We start from the raw sequence: 22,069 nt of genomic DNA, 5'->3' as shown, positions 1-22,069 counted from the left end.
CTGGGTTTGAAGACAGATGGATGGGCAGGGAGAGGCCTAGGAGCTTCAAGAACAACATATCATTGGATGTTGAACACTGTGACCCGTGCGTCTCACATGTCACACATACTCATACACACACAGTCTTCTCACATGTCAGGTGAAAGGTCATGACCCTGCACTAACAGCTCTGTTTCCTTTTCGATTGAATACGAGCTTCACCCAGGATCCCTAAATGGTTCAGAAAAGGAAACTGCACTGGATGACCTGTCATTAAAAGGACTGACTGCATGTGTGCATGTGCTTGTATGTGTGTCTGTGTGGAAACTAAGAAAATGGAGCTATAAATAGTTATATTCAAGCATACCAAACAGCTACTGTCGAGGTGGTGCTACAGCTGTATTGGTGATGGTGTCTGATAATCATGTCATTTGAAATAATTGGGTAATTGGGGTAATGGGTTTTCACTGTGGTCCTCTGAACTCACCATTATAAACAGGTACGGACTACTATATTTATGCCATCCACGCTAGCTGTCCAGTGGAATACTAGGAAGAACCCCAGGTAATTGTCTGCTGGGAGTATTATGATTTTGGCTTTGAATATAAGATAGAGAAAGGTAGAGCACACTGGCAGACCAGAATGTGAGAAAAAGAGCAAAGAGAATGATAGGCAGAAAAAAAAATGAAATAGCTGAAAGAGGCCGAGAGGTTCTGCCAGGTGGTTAATAGTGGTTCAGGGTTGTTCAATATACAAAATGGGGAAAGACGAAGCACATTACAATAGCAGCCTCACATTAAAGTCCCACAGCCATTTTAGATTTAATGACATGCTGGGTGGTGTCCAACTACATTTAATGTGCTCATCTGCATAATAGTGCTGCCCTTACAGGACTGAAAGGGGAGTAATACCTCTGTGTGATCAATCTCCCGCTCTTTATCTCTCTCTTGCACTCTTTCATATTCACACACACTCACACAATCCCACACACGAACAAATGATCATTAGCATATACTTTGCATAAACCAAACCAGTGAAAAGGGGTAGAAAGGACATTTGTGTTTATGTAAAAATAAGATCAAGCCAAATTACCAATTGTTAAAACTTTTTCCTCCGCCGTTATATAGTTTGTCTTTTATAATGTACATTAAAATGTTGGTCATTTGCCTTTAACAGTTTCTCTTTCCAGTAATGGGTACAATAGCTCACAACATTTCGATTCTGTTGCTCGAACATGCAAATCTGCTTGAGTGATGACAGTAGTAACAGTAGCACATGATATTATATTAATGGGGGAAAAAGCACAGTTGAATGAAGTCCAAGTAGTCTTTAAAATTGCCTCGCACTCCCAAGATAGATATCAGACACCATCGACAGGAATAGTTGAGCCTTGAATCCAGCAAGCAGACCTGAACAGCTGGACGGACTGAGACACATGAATCTTGTGGAATGACAGTTTCCACTGAGAATGTTATACCATTTATCAAGTTGATTGTGACTTTTATTTCAATTCTCTCGCCATTTCTCTCTCGGTAACACACATACACATGCACGTACGTATCTAGTAAGTATAGGAATTGCAGGTTGGACGTGACCTCCATAGTGTGAAATTTATTCTCTGCTTATTCCTTCACATATTTCAACTTTAAGCATGGCTGAAGGAGCTATAAAATGGCAGTGAGTACGGTCATCCGTCACTTTCACAAGGCTGCTGCATATCCTCTGCCCTGATGATATAGCAGTGCCCTTCATTCCTGCCAAAAATGCTGCCTTAGTACCTTTCACTATACAAGCACTCCTCATACAATCTTTTTATCTTTGAATAGTGAATATGAGTTAGTGCTGCGATGAAGGGTAAGGTGAGCATGTGCTGATCAGTAGACACTGACCGGTCGCTAGTAACTGCACTTGAATAAGTACAGTGGGTTTAAATATGTATCTGCAGCGCTCATCTTAAATGTAAATGATATTGCACAAACATAAGACAAATGAGAATACATATTTCCATTTTTAATTCACTGAGACACTGACCATGTGTGTGTGTTTCTGTGTTGAGAGGCCCTCACACTGGAAGACAGGTATGTGCCTGTCATAAAGCAACATGACAACCACCATGCATGTAGATTTGGGAAAGACATCAAAGACTAAGCCATATGGGTGAGGTTATCAAAACCACAGGAAGGAAGGAGGGAGAAATGAAGCAGGAAAGAAATGTACTGCATTAATATAAAAAATACGGTCCACGTCACAGTCTACCATGAAACAAATAATCATAATAGACTTCCATGTGTCTGTTGACGATTAAGGAACGTAATTAGCTTGCAATTAATGTAGAATGAGCTCATTAAGACGAATGCTAGAAGTTGGGGGCTTATCACACTCAAAGAAACACAGGCAGCGTCTCCTTTATGAAAGCACTGAATCATCCGTCATACAAATCAGTTTAAAATACAAGGAGGACTTGCTGTGATCACCAGGCCATGGCTTCAGTTTATGAATGATGAAGCAGTTTATGAGATGTAAAGCCACGGATGTAATTTTTCATTTCCAGCTGTACACAATGGGCCTCACAAACTGGACTGTTTCTCTTCTGATGGCTGGCGTTCATTACTGGGATCTGAATGGCCCTGACTCAAAAGCATTTTTCACTCAATAGGAGCATGGCCCCTCAATTTATTCAACTGAAACTTAAAACTGATAATATACAAATTCTGTCTTTGCACTGTTATGCTGCTGTTTCCCGCTGTAGTGCAAGCACCAAATGTTGTTAACAATCGTAAACAGAAATGTGACACGTCAAATGCCCATCTATATATATATACTTAGTCTGGTGATGAAATTACACTTTGCATGCAGCGGGGTTAGTAAGGTCACTACAAATCTAACTGCTGAGTTTAATTTAAAACAAGATTTTAATTATTGTTCAGCCTGCTCTGCATTTTATTGCTTTTTTTTTGCTAATTTTGTCCAGTGTGTGTCCTGCGTGTTGCGTCCTGTGTTGTGAATTTGGCGAAGCTCTTGGGAACTTAAATCAAATATCCCATTGGTCCTAATAAAACAGTTATATTTGGAACTGATCCCCAGTAAAACAGAGAGGAAAATGTTGTGTTTTATTGCAAAAACAACAGCCAGCGTGGAATTTGAAAGCAGGAGCAACAAATCAGGTTAAACTTTCAGAGATATCTAAAGTTCTTACTCAAATGTTTTGAGTTAAGGAAAAACAAACTCTTGCAAAGGCTTATTAATTCCGAGGATTATTTCACCTGAGGGAGGTGCCTTACGTCCACAGAGAGTTGTGTTCCAGATGCTCCTGATGTTATGGATCGCTTACATATGGGGTTGTCTCGTCACTTTTTGTAAAAGCTCACAAGATATTAACCTAAAGAGTTGTGTATTTACCTAATCCTTGCCTTCACCACAAAATTAAACCAACATGAGATCTCACGTTTATTTGAAAGTTCAGAGATAGCTTTCGTTCATTTTTTGTGATCATGGATTTTATGACGACATAGTTCAATATATTTCATACTTCTTCCCTGTAGATTTTTGAAATGGATCATCGTAAGGTTTTACTAAAAAAAAAGGGCAAAGGCACCATTCACTCAACAGTGACATAAGACCAGATGTGTGTGCAGTCTTGACTGTGTTTGACAGTATCATGTGGAAATCCACAGCGCTGCAGCTGTTATAGTGACACACATTTCATCTAAGCTTTTGATCTCCCGATGCTGGCAACCCATCACCATTCACCACTTTGAAAAATACTTACCCAATGTGCACACACACAGACACACACATGGTTACACACTTACAGTCTTAAAAGGCTCATGAGTTTCTACGCCACCTTATTTGTTAATGTGATAAAAGGGGCTATGATACCTACACCGCGACACAGTCTCTGTTATCCAAGCCGTTTGAGCTCTCTAACGTCCTGTTATATGATTTCCTATATTTTGAAATAAGTGAAAATCTGTTTATTTCCTTACCAATATCGCTATTGCTGCTGGTAATTGGAAATGGTGAAAGTGTAAGGGAACAGGGACAATATACTGTAAGCATCAAGCAAAAAGCCCATAAAGCCCACAGCATGTGTACTTTTTTAAAACCAAGATCATGTCTTTTTACACTTTCAAAAAGTATTCATGCAATTTCTCCTCAAACCAAAAAGTGTACACTCCAATGTATTGAAAAGTTAAGAATGACCAATAGTAATTTATCAAAGCACGTCAAACACGTGTGATATTGTTTCCTGCATTTCAACTCATTAATAAACAACAAAATCCAGTGACATACTGTTGCTTAATGCCACGATATCTAACGCTTAAGTGAAAGAATTACATCAATGTAAATCAAAATACAAGATCGGCAAGACTTGTAATTAATCATCAACAAAAAATTGTATAAAACACAAGAAAAAGCTGTATTGATCAAGAAAAGTCCCCCAAAATATCAGGATACAGGCTGCCTTGTAGAGCACTCCCACACACGCTGTCCCTCAGCTCTTTCCCAGAATGAGCAAAGTGAATTAGTGACCTCAAGAGGCAATTATCTGATCATGGCAGAAACAATGCAACTCCTAAACCTTTTGTTATTGGTTTTTATGTAGGACAAATCGTCCTTCAACAGGAGAGAGAATTTTTCTCACCTTGTAGTCAAGCAGAGTGAGTCGAGTCTTAAGGCAGCATTGCAGCGGTGTTTGGTTTCAGCTGCCAAATCCTTAGTGGTAATATATGATGCGATAGATTGAAGGCAATGCCATTGCAGGCCATCAGGCTGTCGAGAGATACTAACACCTCAAGTAAGCGCTTGTCTCTTGTACCTCTCTCTTCTACTGGAATGCCTCCTTCCTCTCCTCACTCTTACCCTGACTACGTGCCAAGTATCCTACTCTCTGTTTCATAAGATGAAAACCTCTCACTCTTTACTTTTCAGTCCTGCTATCTTTGTGTCCTCCTGTTTTGTCAAACAGGGGCCTAAAATATTGACTTTATCAACATAAATCACAATACATCTAGTTGAGGGGAGTGAGAAGTCAGAGGACAGATGGACACCGGGACTGTTAATCTCCAGAAGCCCCACTGCTTCTGGACCCCTAACAATGTACAATATTGTCTAACTGCTATTTAATTCAAATGGAAAATGAGATACAGTAGTGATGATGTGATGGCACTCATTCCAATCATGAATGTGTAAAAATAGATTGACATGGTGTGAGAGTCAGTCTGCACTTCCTTTCCTTACAACTGGTATCTGCCACATGAACGAAGGAAATATTTTCCAAATGACATTAGTGCAGTCCATGTGGCTGCATTGCAATGCAAGGATAACGCAGAGATATGTGACCAATTGGAAAAAAAAACAATTGAAAGGCTAAAGGTCAATGAGGTGCGGCATCAAACTGTACTGAAAGTCATATCCATTTCATGGATACACACACTCCGTTTACTCCAGGGATCTGTGGATGCCAGCAGCAATTTGAGACAAACACGCAAACACAACACACACACACACACACACACACACACACACACACACACTTAATCATACAGAAACACATCCTGGGAATGTGGTCTGTTCCGGTGTTGCATACACATACAGACATATACACACACACACATACAGATACACAGCTATTTCAACACACTGTAATCTCTAATGTCGATGCAGACAATAAACTCAATATGCCAATTCACTACAGATTGATGAAGCACGACCCACATGTCTGATTGGACGCTGTATCTGAGACCTAAAATGTTTCAGCTGACACAAAATGTTTCTCAATAGTCCCCAAATTATATTCAGTTTATTTAGATGTTTTGTGTTTTGTTGTAATAATAATAATGATAATAATAATAATAAACACATTTTAATACAACAATTGTGGAGTAATGACTAATATAAGTTGGAAACTGTAGCAGTGACTACTACAGACACTATGACTGTAATTAAAGGATGTGACTTGTGGCAGTAAATTGTATCATACAGGGAAAGAGACATAAACAATATGAGTATTAGTTACGTAATAAGGAACCTGAATGTCACATATTTACTGAGCATATTCTTAATTCTTAATGTACTCCTTTATGCCTATTTTATTGCCTGGTTATCATCTATCTTCCTACATATTACATGTTTTCCCCTCATTTACCAATTCAAGCACACACAATGTTGAGGTACTTTAGAGGGGAATTTGTGTGTGGCATTTTTTGCAAAGCTGATTGTTTTGTTAGGAGATCCAACCATTGCGAGATATGAATTATGTTCCTATGTTTCAGGTTCTGTCTTAGTTCTCATTTGTTGTTATTTTGAAAATGCTGCTCAGAAATGAGATGATATATTTTTTATATTCATTATAACGCCAGATGTTTTTTTTAATTTCTTTATCATATTTTAGATGTAACGTGTGACTTGCAACGAAAAAAAGGATGGAGAAATATCAAATGTTTAACAAACAAGCATTAAAATCCCTTTCAAATAACTGCAAGAAAGACAGGATTTATATGGTTAATGTTTTTTCTGTCAAATATTTGTTCAAATTTAACAGGATTTTTGTGATTTAGCTGCACCAATACATCTTTGATCAAGTTAAACATGTCCTCTTTTTGACATGATGTGAAAACAATTGGAAACTAATACTTGAAAAAACATTGTTTTGAAGAACGATTCAATTTTTATACAATCCAAATCCAAATCCCAACATTGACCAAACACAAGCTTTGAGATATTTTGTCATGCTGCCAAGAATCTGCAACAGTATAAACACATGCTGGTTATATTTTCACAGAACTGATTTCATTACAGTTACAACCTACGTGGAAGTCAAGCTAACCAGAAACATTAACAGCTATTTAAAAATTATATTTTGAAAAATAAGTGGGAGTATTTGTGTACAAAATCAAGCTTGAAATGTGTGTGTCTTTGTTACACCAAGTTGTGGAAAACAACTGAAAATACTCTCTGACCCACAATATTCTCGAATATTTCTAATGTTACTGAGATAATCAACCTTCATGGCCAAAGTATTTTTACAATACATGGAACTCACATGACAGCCACATATGCTGTTGCTCGACGTGCACAGCACTTTGTCTAATTTCACTTTGCCCAATGTTATTGTTTTCTTTTTAACTCTCATGAGGCCCTCCCCTGGTGAAAAGAGTACTAGATTATTGTACTCAATTTAAAGTACTGATACTTGAAATAAATTCTACTTTGTAAAAATAAATACTTATGTATTTAGATATGCATGTACTTTGAGTAAACAATATTCTACAGGAACAATATCAACAACATGAGTCCTCCAAACCAACAGTAAATTCCCTTTTTTATAGTCACCACTTGTGTAACCTGAGCATACAACTAATTATCATAAACAACTGCCTTCCTCGCTGTAGCCGTAAAAAGCAGAAAAGAGACAAAAACCTCGGGAGTCACTTCAGCAAATATTGTCCCTAACAAGAGAAAAGTCTCACACATGGAGGGGGAAAGTTCCTCAGTAGAAGAGGTCACTGCTGGAGGATCCACCAGGAACATTATGGTATTTAGCAGACCACAAATATTAATAATTCTTAAAATAATTATACAACAGTAATTATATGTAACAGTTAAATGTAAACTGTCAACTGCTGCAACAAATATATTTATTTTCCAAATGGTTAATCTTGAATACTCAGCGGAAAAAGGTGACCACCTGATTGAATGGCACGGGGCAACTTGAAGGAATGAGCCGGCTTCATGAAAGAATTTGGTGTGAAATTATGAATATAATTTTTCTCAAAATGAACAATACTAAATGCTTGACAATCACATATCAAAAACACTTTGCTCTATACACTGTAGACACAGTAACATGGAGCAATTCAGGGTTAAGTGTCTTGCTCAAGGACTCATAGACAAGGACTAGCGGAGCCAGGCTTAAACTGGTGATCCTCTGATTGAAAGACGGGCATGCTAACGACAGAGCCCAGTCGTTCTGTTACCAACACAGTCATACCAGTATACGTATACATGTATACAACGCAAACTGACACCCGATATCAAATCAGCAGCGACTGACCCCAAAGCCAACACTGAAATGCATTTGCCACAGCAAGCGAGAACGACAGGGCGAAGAGCTCTTGAGACATCTCAACTATATGGAATTTGGAAGCAGCTCTTTACACAACAAATGAAGACATGTATCATGGGATGTGTTCAGGATATTCATTGCCTGTTCTGCCAACATTCTGGAGTGAGGAGAGATCATGTATATCAGTAAATCAGGCAGAGGGGACACAGGTAGTTATTACTCCAGGGAGGGGAACAACTGTTTGTAGCTCATACACACATACCTCTCGCCTTCCAGTACCCCCGGGCGACCATAAATACCGCCCAGCCCGACAGCTCTCATACAACACTTGGCTGCCTCCACCCAGCCCAGAAGTTCACTGTCAACACCTGACAAATACACACATCTGCACAGCTGTAAATACCCTGTAATATAGAACCAGGAACACCTCTGTGGTTTGACATCTCAATTCCGCTTTTTACTCCTTTTTCTTTCCCTCATGTCCTGTTATGGTGTTTGATATCTTTATTCTGACATGGTCCCGTTGACATTTCCTCTCGGACAGTGTTTATTGGAAAACACCTCAGCTTTTCATTCTTGCACCTGGGCACACTTGCATAAACTGAGATAAGTATGTGCTCACTGGTGGCAGGATGATGGAAACAGACAGAATCACAGATTCAGGTCAACGGATATTGCCTTCTGTTTGTCTGTGGCAATTAACGCCGGGCTGTGACACTTGTGATAGTTGTTTTTGAGGCATATATTGCAGTTTGAGTTTATCTTGAAACTCTTTGATTCAAAAGAGACAGAATATGTTTTGTTTTGATTTAAGAAGCCATTGAGACCCAGATGATATCAGTCAATTAGAGAGACTCCAATGCCAGTCCAACCGGAGCCACCCACTGGGAAGATGCCAGTCCAATACACACGTGGGTCACTGGACACAGACTGGGAAAAAAGGAGTATGCCTTTGTCTGTGTATCCTGTAAGGCCACTACAGGGGTCCTAAGCAGACAGCTCATTACATCAATCACATCAAATAAAGCATTTCCCTTTTAAAATCTTCTTTTCCTGAATTATAGAAGCCCATAGCGGACCTAATTATCACATTAAACTTAAAATAAAAACTTAATTCTGCAAATTTCAGCATTTACTGTTTATATATATATATATATATATATATATATATATATATATATATATATATATATATATATATATATATATATATATATATATATATATATATGCACTCAAATAACATTTCAATGTTTTACCTCACTCTAAGTATAAAATATGACAATTTTGATTACAATTTCTCGAGCACAGTTTTCCTTATAACTGAGCTAACTGCTACTGTAATGTCGACAGAAGTCCATTCATTCGTTAAATTATGTTATCATGATATGTTTAATTTTAGAATGTAAATATACTTTTGGGTGAAAAACTTAAATACATCCAACTGTTTCAAGGAGATGTTTTCCGTGTAACATACATTGTATGTAACAATACATACAAGCCAGCTTAGAAGGCTGCCTTAAAAAAGGCCAGTGCTGGCCATGGTGCTGAAACAAAATGTCAGCTTTCAACTTTGTGTTCAAACTCAGATTCTGACACAGATCTTGTTGGGATGCCGCTACTAACTCATCCAATGGGTGGGAGGCGGTTAATATTTGTTTACGGTCATGTTGAGTGAAGCTTTAATGTAGAAACGTGTCGAACGGCACGTGCTTCTGAAAGCTTAAGGAAGCTTTGAGCTGCACTCCATGTTAGGTGTTCAAATTTTCATACACAATAAGAACCAAGATGGAAAGATTAATGCCTGACCACAAGTGTTGTTTTCTGTGAGTTTGGGTTTTGCACAGATGAAGAGCAGAGGACAGTAAGCTTCCTTAAACTTTGTCTCATGAAGAGAGAGTCCTAAATGGAGTTGCATGTCTGCTAATAGCGTAGTACTCCCTTTAAATCATTTACACATCTTTTTTTGTTGCTTCTTTTGTAGGATTATTTGATGAGAAAATTAATTATTAAATATGTAATTGTCTAGCGTAATTGTGAAATAAACATAAGTGAAATTGACATGTCATCAACCCATTATACCCAAAAGATGCAATATTCATGCAAGGACATCAACCTCAGTCTGATCTGGAGACTAACAATATTGAGATAGGCTGTTGCCTTAGATGTCTGAAGTGACAGGATACAATTGTTTCCTCCATGACAAGCGAGCAAGCGAGGTAGTGACCTCCTAGTTGACCACATGCAGAGAGGTTTGTCCGCTTGCATTTTAACTTTTTAACTTTTAACTGTTAAACTAAAAGAGGGTGGTGACATGTAAGTGTAAATGTAACAGACTCGGGGTGTTGTTTCGCCTATATATAGCTAACTGCTAAATATTATGAGTGCCCAGTTTTGGCTGCATGCTCCAGTACATTGACGGCCTGCTTATTCCTCACTCACCACTCTTGACTAGCCCCCGGCCACTAGGGGCCACTCGTGATAACACAGTTCAGTGCAGCGGTGGCCTCCAGCTGCTACTCAGCGGCCAGAGACCATGCACTGTCTATATGCCAGAGTTTGCACACTGATGTTGTTTTGGATGGTGTTTTGGGCTAACCACTAAATGAACCGCAGTGCACACACTGCTGTACCTCGCTGCCACTCAACCACCAAGCAGACGGACAGCTTGGTGAGTTTATCTTTAAAGTAAAAGTAAAAACTTAGTCTACAATTACTTATTACAGCCTTATACTTTAAAGAAGGTAAGTATATTCTTATATATCACACATATTCTTGTATGTAAGAATATACTTTAAGTAATACAAACGACTTACATTTCTGCTTGTTTTTGAGTTTGAATAAGGCATGTTTGACAACACTTTACAACATTTGTTGTCACACAATACAGCCGTGGTTGTTGCAGACACACATAGCAGAGATATGCAATCTAATAAGTGCACCTTTCTAGCTCATATTGCATTTTAATTTTCAATTTGAGCTAACATTTGAAGTGTCCACATTACAGGGGATATTACTTTGAAAATGAAATGTCAACAGCTTTTCCATTTTCATTTTAATATGCTCAATATGCAAGTACAGGAATTTGAGAATTTGGATGATTGCATTTTGTTTTAAATTCAAACAACACATGTGGAAAAGTATAATGCCACTGTGGAATTAATTTTTCGTTTTCAAGTTTACGTAATAATTTGAATTAAGTCCTGTACGGGCTTCCATACTGAATGCTGGTTCCTTCGTTGACCCCGCTGCCTCTGTCTGCCTGTCTATCGCAAGCAGTCATCTTCACTCATTGCTTCTTCTCCAACCAAATGTAAAGGTCAAGCTACTTCACTCGCATGCCTCTCATACCATTCCTCCATCTATCAAAATTTCATTACCTCTCAAACTTCTCATTTTGGAATATTTTTCTGGAATGCTTTGTTTTTCCACTTTGCTATTTTTTTCACTCTCCGACCTCAGTGCACTAAGTAGTTCATAGCATTGCAAGTGAGGGGTGAAAGGATACATTACTGAGTTGCAGGACTAGAAGAATGCAAACAGCACAGCTTTTTTTCATCCTAAAGATGACTGCATTATTTCTATATTAAATAAAAGTGGTTTAAGCATTTGTTTTATAATTCCGGAGTAACGCTGTGTTAACGTCTGAGACCAGTCCTTTCCTAGTGTCCCTTTGCTGTTTCCCTTTTTAGGGAGATGTAGTTTGTTCTTTGCAGCTGACTGATAAATAAACTATAGACAAAGAGGAAGTGCTTAAAATATTCATTGTCTTTTGTTAAGAGAAACGTGGAGAAATCACTATGGAAAACTACATAATGGGGACTTGAATGCTGTTCCTTTCTGCATTGTATATAAATGGCAAGTAAAGTAAGCTCAATGAAATAAGCAGCATGCCGCATGTTTAAACACAGAGAGTTATAGTTGTATAGGGGAGTAGACATTACTGCCTTACATTTTGAAAACGGTAAGCCTATTCTTGCATATAAGAATATTCTTATATTAATATATTGGATGTAATATATGACCTATTAAATTAGAATATTTAGCCATTACAATGCAGCGCCATCCCTGAGTTGGCCTATGGGAAACATTTATATCTGGTGATTGACTATTTGGAGTATTTTAGGAGCTTCAGCAACATTAAATAAGTCTATTAAAACAAAGGAGTCCCATGACTAATGTCTTTCACAAATACATCTTTGTTATGCTGTTGTCAGCATTGTATTTACAAACTGTGTACAATTTCATCTACATTATAATAAGTCAAAAAGTGCTATTCTGGTCAGACACATGGGGTTGCATAATGCTTGCTTTTCACAATCACGAAAGTGATGTTGATGCCTTTAAAGCTTCATCAATTTATTTTAGGAAATCTGTAAATTGCTTAGTTTGAGGAAAAACTTTCATATTTTGCATGGTTTCTCCTTTTACCCCCCCCCCCCCCTCACACACACACACACACACACAAGAGAGTAGCTGGTCCTGAATCATTCTGACATCTGCATACAGTGAACTGGGACTTGTGTTGCTATATCAGGAGAGTCTTCGCTGAACTAGCTCATACCCTCAACTGTGTCTGCCGTTTGCTTGAGATTGCCTGTAGCTGCTATATTGCAGTAATAGTTTTTATGTACTGTTTATTGATTCACACACTGAAAGAAAAGCCATTCAGGCTCCAAGACACGTTTATTTAAATAACTTTCAAAATCAGCAATTATGAAAATATATTTTGAACTTACAGTATAGGAGTGAAGCATTTGTACAAAAATATGTCATTTTGTTAGCCCAAACACTATACATGGTTAGGATTACAGTTATATGGATCAGAAATACGACTAAATTGAGCATGCTGTATCTCCTGTACATGATATATAAATATTTACAGTCATTCAACATGAATGCATTGTCATCACCACAAGCAAACTACTTATTTTTTGTATCTTTTCCCAATTTCCCAAATTCAAATATTTATGTCAATACTATCAAATGATAACCTCTATTAACCGTCGTTCTACACTATTGAGAGTTTGTATTTCATTACCTCTGAGTAACATGAGCTACATTGCTCATAGATTGATTGCAATTGTGCAGTTCTGTGTCACATTCTGCTTCTTCATCCAACCGCTGAATATAGAGAGATAACTAACTGACCCTTAATGTTTTTTTTACCACATCCCTCACTGCTTGGCTGTTCTCGCCACGCTCCTGTTTTCCCCACTCTTTCTCCCTCTCTCTGTGTTGTCTCCTGTTTCGGCTCTTCTTCATTTCCTGCATGTGTTTCCATTTGCCAGCTCCTAAGCCTCGTCCTCGCGCCCTTGTCGGCCTCTTCTCCAGCCACAGTGAATCGCAGTACTCCTCCAGAGAGACAAAAGGAGCGCTCATCACTCTCAGGTAGTCTTTATAACGCTGGCGGGACTCCACGCTGTGCCGTGGCTCCACCTCGGGGTCTTTAATGGGCTTAGGCTTCCCATCCAGTTGTCCATGTGTCACAAGTTGCAGCATCAGACGGAGGAGAGTGTGGGTGAAGTGTGTGTGCTCTTGAGCAACACAGATATACACACCAGCATCAGAGGCTTGGAGGGAGCGAATCAGGAGACCTCGTTCTGTGTGCATGACACGATCATCCAGCCTGACCTGTGAGACAAAAAGAGACGTGTCAAAGCTTCGTCACAAAGAATACGGTCATGTGACTACAGCTGCCATTGTTTAGTACACAATAAAACACATGATGTGAACTTCTGTATTGCTTCAATGAAACAAGATTCAAAGTTTCACTATAAAACAAGAAATTCCGACAAACAGTCAATCAGAATAATTGCACATTACAAAATGCCAGCTTGATACATGCCACCCTGTTTACACACATACATGTTCCTGATTTGTTTCCAAGGTGTGTTAGACTTGGTAATGGCCCTGAAACAGGAAACGTATTGAATTGGGTGTGGTGAGTGTCACTCACAGTGTGGGTGGGAGTAAGAGGGGGGATGCAGGGGTCTTTATGCGGTGTGGAAAGATCTTTAGATGCATGATGAGTGTAAGCAGTATGTAAAGGCTAAAGAAGGTATTCAGCAAAATAAATGGTGTGTGTGTGTGTGTGGTTGATTGTGCTTGTCGTTAAAGTGTAAGGTAGTCTGCTCTTTTTATTTAGCATCCACCATGATTTATCAGGTGGCATGCTGTCAGGGCCTAACACAACACAGCTGTGGTCAGAAGACAGAGAATGGGTGTGCAGGACAGAGTGTGTGTGTGTGTGTGTGTGTGTGTGTGTGTGTGTGTGTGTGTGTGTGTGTGTGTGTGTGTGTGTGTGTGTGTGTGTGTGTGTGTGTCAAAAGCAAATATCCCACAGCCCTGCTCTGACCCCCCCAGAGGTGTAAGTGCATGTAGAAAACAATGAATATTTTCCTGTTTATCTTTCTCACTCTGGCTCTGTGGTGGTTTCCAGGTCTGACACTGATGATGTGTTGTCCAGCCATAGACAGACCCGCAGACCTTAGAGGCTCTTTGGACCTTGACTTACTAGTCTGACTCCCATCACATTCTCATTTCCTGACACACTTGACCATCTTGAAAAAACACATGGGATAACAACGTAAAATCTCACATATGCAACATCACTGTTGCCCCCCCGATCTACAATCAAGACATCTGTGACTAAAGGCAAGTGCCAGACATATAAATTCACCCAGATAGGCTGTCTTTATTTGTGTGTGTGTGTGTGTGTGTGTGTGTGTGTGTTTTAACTGCAACTATCCTGCAAGGAATATCAATGCAATTGTTAAGTGTTTTGCACAGAGTTCTTGTGCAAGTGTTTGTAGGAACACTTACATGCATATTTGCATGTGCAAACAAGCGCGCATGCAAGGAAACACAGCTTTTAATGATTACATGAATCACTGGTGTGGGTATGTGTATTAAAAGCTTAAGCTTTCAACTTAATGCCAGTTTAAGTACGTCCTAAGGCTTTGTTTTGTTTTAATGTAGATGCCGGAGGATAACATTTGACATTGTCCATGCTTTTCTTATTGCAAGTTTTCTAATAGGTTTTGCATTCCAGGCTCCAGGAGGTGAATACACAAACAGGCACTAACAGACGTGCACACAGACATGCTGTGAGAAAGTCAGAGGAATTTCTTCGAGCTCAAGTCTTCAATAGTTGACTTCATATGAGGGGATAAGAGGAGGGAGTTTGTGTATGATGAGAATATGTGTTGGGGGTGGGCTGCAGGTGCTGTGAGCAGCTGGTCAGGGACGCCTTTATCCCAAACCATCAAGAGACAGAAAGTGTGGAGGGAAACAGAGACGGGAAGTCCCTGTGGGAAAATATTGAGACAACACGAAAAGCACAAGAAACCACAGTGGACAGAGTAAGGAGCATGACGGCAGAATGTGATGAGAGATTAAGGTGGGACTGATGAGGGATGTTGAGGGACAGAAGAGGATGAGGAATGACAGACAGACGGAAACAGAGAAGGAAGAAAAGCCCAGCGAGTGAGAAGTTGACATGAGCCAGACTTTTCAGAAATCACCTGCTTCAACACCACATGTCCAGCTGTGAGAGCAGGTACTACCTTGCCCTATATGAAGGGAGCCACACAACGCCATCGGCATCTGTAAGGGCCACTCTTGTAGACTTTATCTTAAAATTAGAATTTTCTTTGGCAATAGTGATGAAGGTTGGATGTTTTGATTTAATATGGGAGTTGTTTTAATATTCTTGCCAGTCAAATCTGACCTTCAGTTGTTTTTTTTGACATAGCTACCGGGAAACACAAGATTAACCATGACGACAGGGACAAAAGAAACGACAAAAACATGTGGAAGTCAGATAATGGTATGTACACAGATGAGGAAATACCATCAATGACAAGAAAGATATTTGAATATCTTCAAACTAAAACGGCTCAGAAATAACATTAATAAAAACCTACATAGTTTAAACTGAGACACACAACTATCTCTGCCATCACCTGGAAAAGTACACAGAGAGTGTTTCTTTGACCTTCAGCTGGCTGTGGTTTTCTTTGTTTTGACTGTCAGTAACATCGCTAGAGTTCAGCAAAGAAAGCAATCACTAAAGTCCTTAATCATAAATATGAACTCATGAGAAAGAAGCAAAACTTAGTGAAAACTAACTAGCGAGACATATTTGTCTCAAGAGGTGTTGCCTGTGAGGGAAATAGAGAGTGAAAATATAGTCAAGCAATAAACTCAAAGTCCGGGTTAAAAAAATATTTCTCTCCATTACATCAATTAAGTTAATTATTTCTTGTTTTTTCCTATTCAGTTTGAAAGCCATGTTTGTAATCTGAAATGTTAATTAAATTAGTAGAAAGAATGCATCATTCAGCCATGTTTCCTTTTGTCCTTCATATTCTGTGTCTGCAAACATTTGAGATGTTCACTGACTGTTCTGCCAAAGAAATACATTTATTTATGTATTTAATGATGCGAAGCTGTAAAATAAAGCTGTGTGTGATATTTAAATAGTTTTTCATTTTATTTATTTTAATGAATCGTCTGGTTTCTTAAGGTTTTCAGTCATCATCAGAACATTACTCAAGCACCAAAGCAGCATTTTCCTAATTATATATTATAATGAATTTGAACGTTGGTCATTATGACACATTTGGGTAAAGACAAACTTTGCTCTCAAGCCCAGTCTGCAATCATTATTCAGAAATATTGTGAAACCCAAAACATTTTATTGGGCTGCCAGATATTTCAGATGATGGCTCTCTTTTTACTTTTTCATTGGCAGAGAAGACGTTGAGATATTGTGTTTAAAATAAATTCATGAGCAGACAGCCAAACAAACCTCATGGAAGTTTTGCCATAATAAATACCAGTGAACTTGCTGTTGATCAAACAGATTCTGTACATTCTGCTGTATTTTTATGGCTGCTGTGTCTATCACATGACAATCCTGAGGGAGGAAGGACCCCTGCATTCATTCCTTCGTCACTTTGTCTAGAGTACAATAGGTCACATATCATTGCATGTCTGGATACACAAACAAAGAAAACACCCCATTGTGCCCCATTACCCCAAAACACATGGCTGTCCCTAGGGAGCGCTCTGTTATCATTTCTGCTGTACAGGATCATAAAGACACACACACACACACACACACACACACACACACACACACACACACACACAAAGGGCAATTCTGGGCTTTCTGCTGTGCATGCCTATAAAGGAGAGAACACATGGGTCTTTAGTGGCCTCTGCACCTGTCAGTTTGTTTACATTAACCCCTAAGAGAGAGGACATGGGGCCACTCGTGGGAGTAAATAAGTGTAGTGGGAAGTGGGGAGAGAGAGGAGGAGTGAATAGCTTGAGTGGTAAGCAGGCCACTCGCAGTGGGTGGAGGAAGGTTTGGATGTTTGGATAGGGGAGGGGAGGGCTCTCAGGTGCTGAGTAAGCAGGTCTCTCTTGTCTCATTCAGGAGATGGGTGTCATCATCAATGAGTTCCTTTCCACACCTCAAATACAAACACTCTGTCCCTCTATGCCCTTTGCTGTCCAGCTCAGTCTCCCAGGATCTGAGTTGTAAAGTGACTTTGATCCAATGCAATGAAATAACATAAATTTGTTTCATGGTTTTGAAAATAAACACTAATTATGCACCATGTTGCAACAGCTGGAAATTCAGCTTCAAATATCCCCTAAATAGTCATTTTCTGCCCTCTTTCACCATCTAGCACATCAGTAATAAACTAAAGTGGTATTACATTTTGTATTACTAGTAATGCTTTGTGTAAAGTCAGTATGGTTAGAGCTTGAGAGAGCAGAATTTGTTTTCTGATTCACCCCTCCGTTGTCTGTCCAGAATGCAATCTAAAGAATATAGTCTCCCCTGAACCTGTAGTGGACCAAATGATTAAATGCAATGGAAAAGGTGAAATCTAGGAGGCAATTATCATTCTTCACAGGGATAGATAATGTCCCATCCACTCAGGTGGGTCTGGTTTAAGTCATTCCTCAACTTCCTCAAAAGGATAAAAGAGAACTTCAAAAAGCCCTGGACACTCATGAACATCAATAATGACTCTATTAAAGGACATAGTGAAACCCTGGACGACTTCCTTATTCCCTATAATTCCACAAAGGATGGGACTTCTGGGTATTCAATGTACTGTCTATACAGTATAAGCTGTGGACAGTCTCCTCTAGGTCCAAGCACTGCTTTATCTTCATGCAGCAAAATGTATGTTTTTGGATGCTTTGAAGTACTTATTGTAAAGAAATGACAGACGTTGCAGTGACAAACGTCGGCCTTTGGCCCTGTAACCTTTATTTATGTTCGGGCGGTGTGTGTACACACGTGTCGACGAGTGCACTCTGACCTCCTCCCTGCGTTCGGATCCAAGTCTCTGTATGTACCACCGGATCTGAGCCTGTTGAGATTTGGGGATACACTCGAGGAAGGTGGAGTTGCTCTGCACCCCATAGAGGACCCTCTCCTCCACCCGTCCTCCAACAAGACCTAAAGAAAACACTACTGTTATCAATCCAAGAGCATATTCTTTGGTTCTAAAAAAGGTTCCTCATGCAGGTTTCCTCTCGCGACTGGTTGAGTGAATCTTTTATCTGTTCACTGGATGAGTGTTTATAACTTGTAAAGAAAAAAAACCTACTTTCTTACAAAGAAGGATAAAAGCTAAACTTCTTAAGAGACTAAGGTATACGTACTGTCCTCTGTGTCCCAGCATTGACTGGCGGGGTCCCCATGCTTGATGTCCTGTCTTCTGGCTCGCCTGAAGAAAAGACACAATAAGGATGCTGTTGTGAAGAAGTTGCTTTAATGAGTCATTACTGATGACTCTCAGTGTTTTTCTCTGGTTGACACCTGTAAAACCTGTGATCTAGCCATGAAAATCGGTTTATTTACGGAAATGTTCTACAACCACAGGCCATTATCTTTAAGTGCAGGAACGTTGTTCTTTCTCAAAATGCCCAAAACAAGAGAAACTGCAGATTGTTTAGTTTTTTCACATTAAAAAGTGAAACAATTATTTGATCTCTACTTTGGTTATGCTCATTTGGGCTCCTTCAGTTGTTTTTTTTCATTCACCTCTTGTCAGTTTTTTTCACTTGGACATCTGTAGCCTACACTTACTGACACTGTGGAGATCAGCTTTCAAAGAGCCCTGGAGACTGAACGCTGGCCTCCACTGTTTCACAAACCATAACAGCATCCCCACTGGCAAGTAATATGGCAGTGTGACCTCAAACTGTAGGGTATTGATTCTGTAGAGCCTCGATTCGTGCAAGCAAGCACACAAACAAAAAGGACTGACACACAAGCAGTAGGCACACACACGTGCATTGCAGCACCAGGACTCACTCAAGAAGAGTTGAATAACAGTAGCGTTAATCAGCTGAGGAACAGCATCTCTCTAATCAATGTGCCTCATTGGACTAATACCCTGATGTGGAAAAAAGTCTGAAGAGGTGAGGAGAACCAAAATAGAAAACATATGTAGTCAGAACTGTGAACTCCAGCACTCCCAGAATAAAGAGCCAACACACACACACACACACACACACACACACACACACACACACACACACACACACACACACACACACACACCAGGTCTTTCTTTGAATACACACACACATTTTCTAATTTATCGCTGTAAATCATGCTATGCCACATCAAAAATATTTCTAAAATGAATGAGCAACAGCTCTGCACGTGTGAGAGGAAATACATTTAAAATGGATGCTGTGAAGCCGTGTCGATACCTCTTGGAAGCAGGGATGTATTGTGAGCATGTGTGTCCGTCCCAGGCGCAGTAGGGGTCTCGTGCCAGGCAGCATTCGGCACAGGCCTGGCCATACAGTTGACATCTACTCAGTGAAACCTGGGCTAGCCCTTCACTCGAAACCACGTAAACCTGTTGCTATAGATAAACACACATCACACACTGCTTTAGGACAAACATACAGAGCAATATCAAGTTCAAATGTATTTTACACAAAGGGAATTCCTTTGGTCAGAGGAAATAAAAAATACTGAAAGACAGTGCGGCAACAGAAGCAGTCCATGAAGCTGCAAAAATAAAGGAAAGATTTGTTTCACATATGCTCTTCATATATCATCATTTCCCCAAGGTACTGTAAATTAAGCTCAAGAATAACTGGGGTCAAGGCTTTATAATAATGACACTCATAACCTTAAAGAGGCACATAAAACAGACCACAGAGATTTAAGGATTTCTGAATGTGAAGAATTTGTACAAATTTGACTCAAGGGATCTGCTCTGACTCGTCTGAAGTTAAGGAGATTCCTGAACAGAACTTCCAAACAACCTCTGAAAAAGACAAGCGAGCGTGCACATACAGACACACGCACAGGTCAGACCCTGCTGGAGATTAATGGAGGCAATGATTGGGGTTGAAGTGTCTACTGACACCCCTGACCCTAAGATAATGAGGCAGAAGGGGGAGAGAGAGCTACAATAAAATGGGGAAGGCTAAAGAAAGAGAGAGAAAAAAAACAGATTAATGGATTGGGGATTAAAAAAAGTATGTATTGTGTCACATCAGGCACAAACTGAATGCATGTGGCATGAATGAAGACAGAGAAAAAGTGTAGGAATTAAGTGGATGAGAAGGAAGTCAAACCTGTTTAGAAGACATCTCCATGCTGAGGATGGGAGTGGGAATCTGCAAAAAGTCAAACAAACAAGCGTCACCAGCTTTGACGCCCAAATAAATATACATTGCTGGAGCACTTTTTAGTAAAAACAACAGATAAGTTTGTCGATTACTAGCTCTGAATGAATCCATCAGTGTTGCAGTTTGCAACAGAGGCACGATTTATATTTCAGTGTGTCTAATGAGTCAACTGTCCCACCGAGGACAGATGGAGAACAGTTGGCATCATATATCAAAAAGCTTGGCATGAATTAAATTGGGTGTTCTTCTTTTTCTGTATTTATGTGTGCAGCTGTGTTGCACACCAAACCTGGAAAACTTGGAGTTCTTCAAGAACCACCTCCTCCGTTGACCAATTGTCCTGGGTGATGCTCACCACCTTCAGAATTGAGCCGACGTCTATGACAGAGAGAGAAACAGGATGCAGAATGATCGGGATGAATCAAGCAAAATATACAACATTCATTTTTAATTCAGAAGTGTATAATGCAAACCTGCCTGGTATGAGTACTGTATTGTTTTTTATCCAATACAAATGAGATAAAAATGTACACGTGACCTGACACATGATACTGGAAGTGCAACCAAGCATGTTTTAATTGTTTTTTTCCAACTGCAAGACCACAAAAGCATCAGCAGAATCAGTTTAAGGCCAAGGACAAGGACAATTCATAGTGATCTAGTGCCCTCTGGTGGTCATATGCAGAATTTAGAAGTGAGAGGAGCGGGTATGTGGCTCACCTGTTCCCAGAAACATGACTTCATATTGTCCATCCTCCGCCAAAACTCTGTCCACCACAATCTGAGTCAGGGTGTAGTCCACCCGGACGCGTGTAAACACAGGTCGGCCAGTCAGAGGGTAGACAGAGCGATACATAAGAGGGTGAATTCGAATGAAGCTGACCACCTCATCTGGAAAGTCTTTAGTGGTCTTGATCCTTGGATCATATGTCTTGCTTGGACACTAAAAGACAAAAGTAAGAAATGTTTAACCTTCTGTAAAAGTTTTACACTCGTAAGATGATTAACTTCCAGAATGATTGTTTGAGACTATTGTTCCCTTATTTCTTTTCAGCTAACAGACTCGTTGACTGTCTGAGAATGTAATTGTGCATGTCTCCCTCTGGGGGTCAAATGAAGAACAGCGAGACACAAAGCACATCTGGAACATCTGTCACTTCTGAGTACACTTTTTTTTTTAAACAGCTGGTCACTTGAACCATGATTATGTTTTGTCAATGAAATTAAAGAAGAATCTGATTAACATGTTAAGTAATCTCTATGAAGGCAAGGTGAGGTCATACGCCATGTGCAGATGACAGCATGCATACCCTACAGCATTCATTGAATCCA

The 22,069-nt window shown here is 39.6% G+C and overlaps 2 protein-coding genes across 3 annotated transcripts in view; both read right to left on the bottom strand.

Annotated features, from left to right (window-relative positions):
- The window catches only part of sema3ab (sema domain, immunoglobulin domain (Ig), short basic domain, secreted, (semaphorin) 3Ab), a 58,184-nt gene extending 53,448 nt beyond the window's left edge, over positions 1-4,736 (bottom strand). The window contains exon 1 of one of the 2 annotated variants that reach the window (XM_068603181.1): positions 4,625-4,736. The gene's annotated coding sequence lies outside the window, so the exon portion shown is untranslated. The remainder of the gene's footprint in view (positions 1-4,624) is intronic. The other variant, XM_068603183.1, reaches the window with a different exon arrangement.
- Positions 4,737-12,753: 8,017 nt separating this feature from the next.
- sema3d (sema domain, immunoglobulin domain (Ig), short basic domain, secreted, (semaphorin) 3D) overlaps positions 12,754-22,069 on the bottom strand; it is a 28,219-nt gene continuing 18,903 nt past the window's right edge. Inside the window, 8 exon segments of the mRNA XM_068602283.1 lie at positions 12,754-13,252; positions 13,254-13,681; positions 18,397-18,536; positions 18,743-18,807; positions 19,802-19,959; positions 20,684-20,725; positions 21,027-21,115; positions 21,458-21,680. Coding sequence (XP_068458384.1) covers positions 13,225-13,252; positions 13,254-13,681; positions 18,397-18,536; positions 18,743-18,807; positions 19,802-19,959; positions 20,684-20,725; positions 21,027-21,115; positions 21,458-21,680 — 1,173 coding nt within the window. The 3' untranslated portion in view covers positions 12,754-13,224.

This window comes from Clinocottus analis, unplaced genomic scaffold, assembly GCF_023055335.1.
Source record: "Clinocottus analis isolate CAN_PGR_092001 unplaced genomic scaffold, fCliAna1.0.p SCAF_6, whole genome shotgun sequence".
Taxonomy (NCBI): domain Eukaryota; kingdom Metazoa; phylum Chordata; class Actinopteri; order Perciformes; family Cottidae; genus Clinocottus; species Clinocottus analis.
This window is presented reverse-complemented; position numbering and strand designations above follow the sequence as displayed.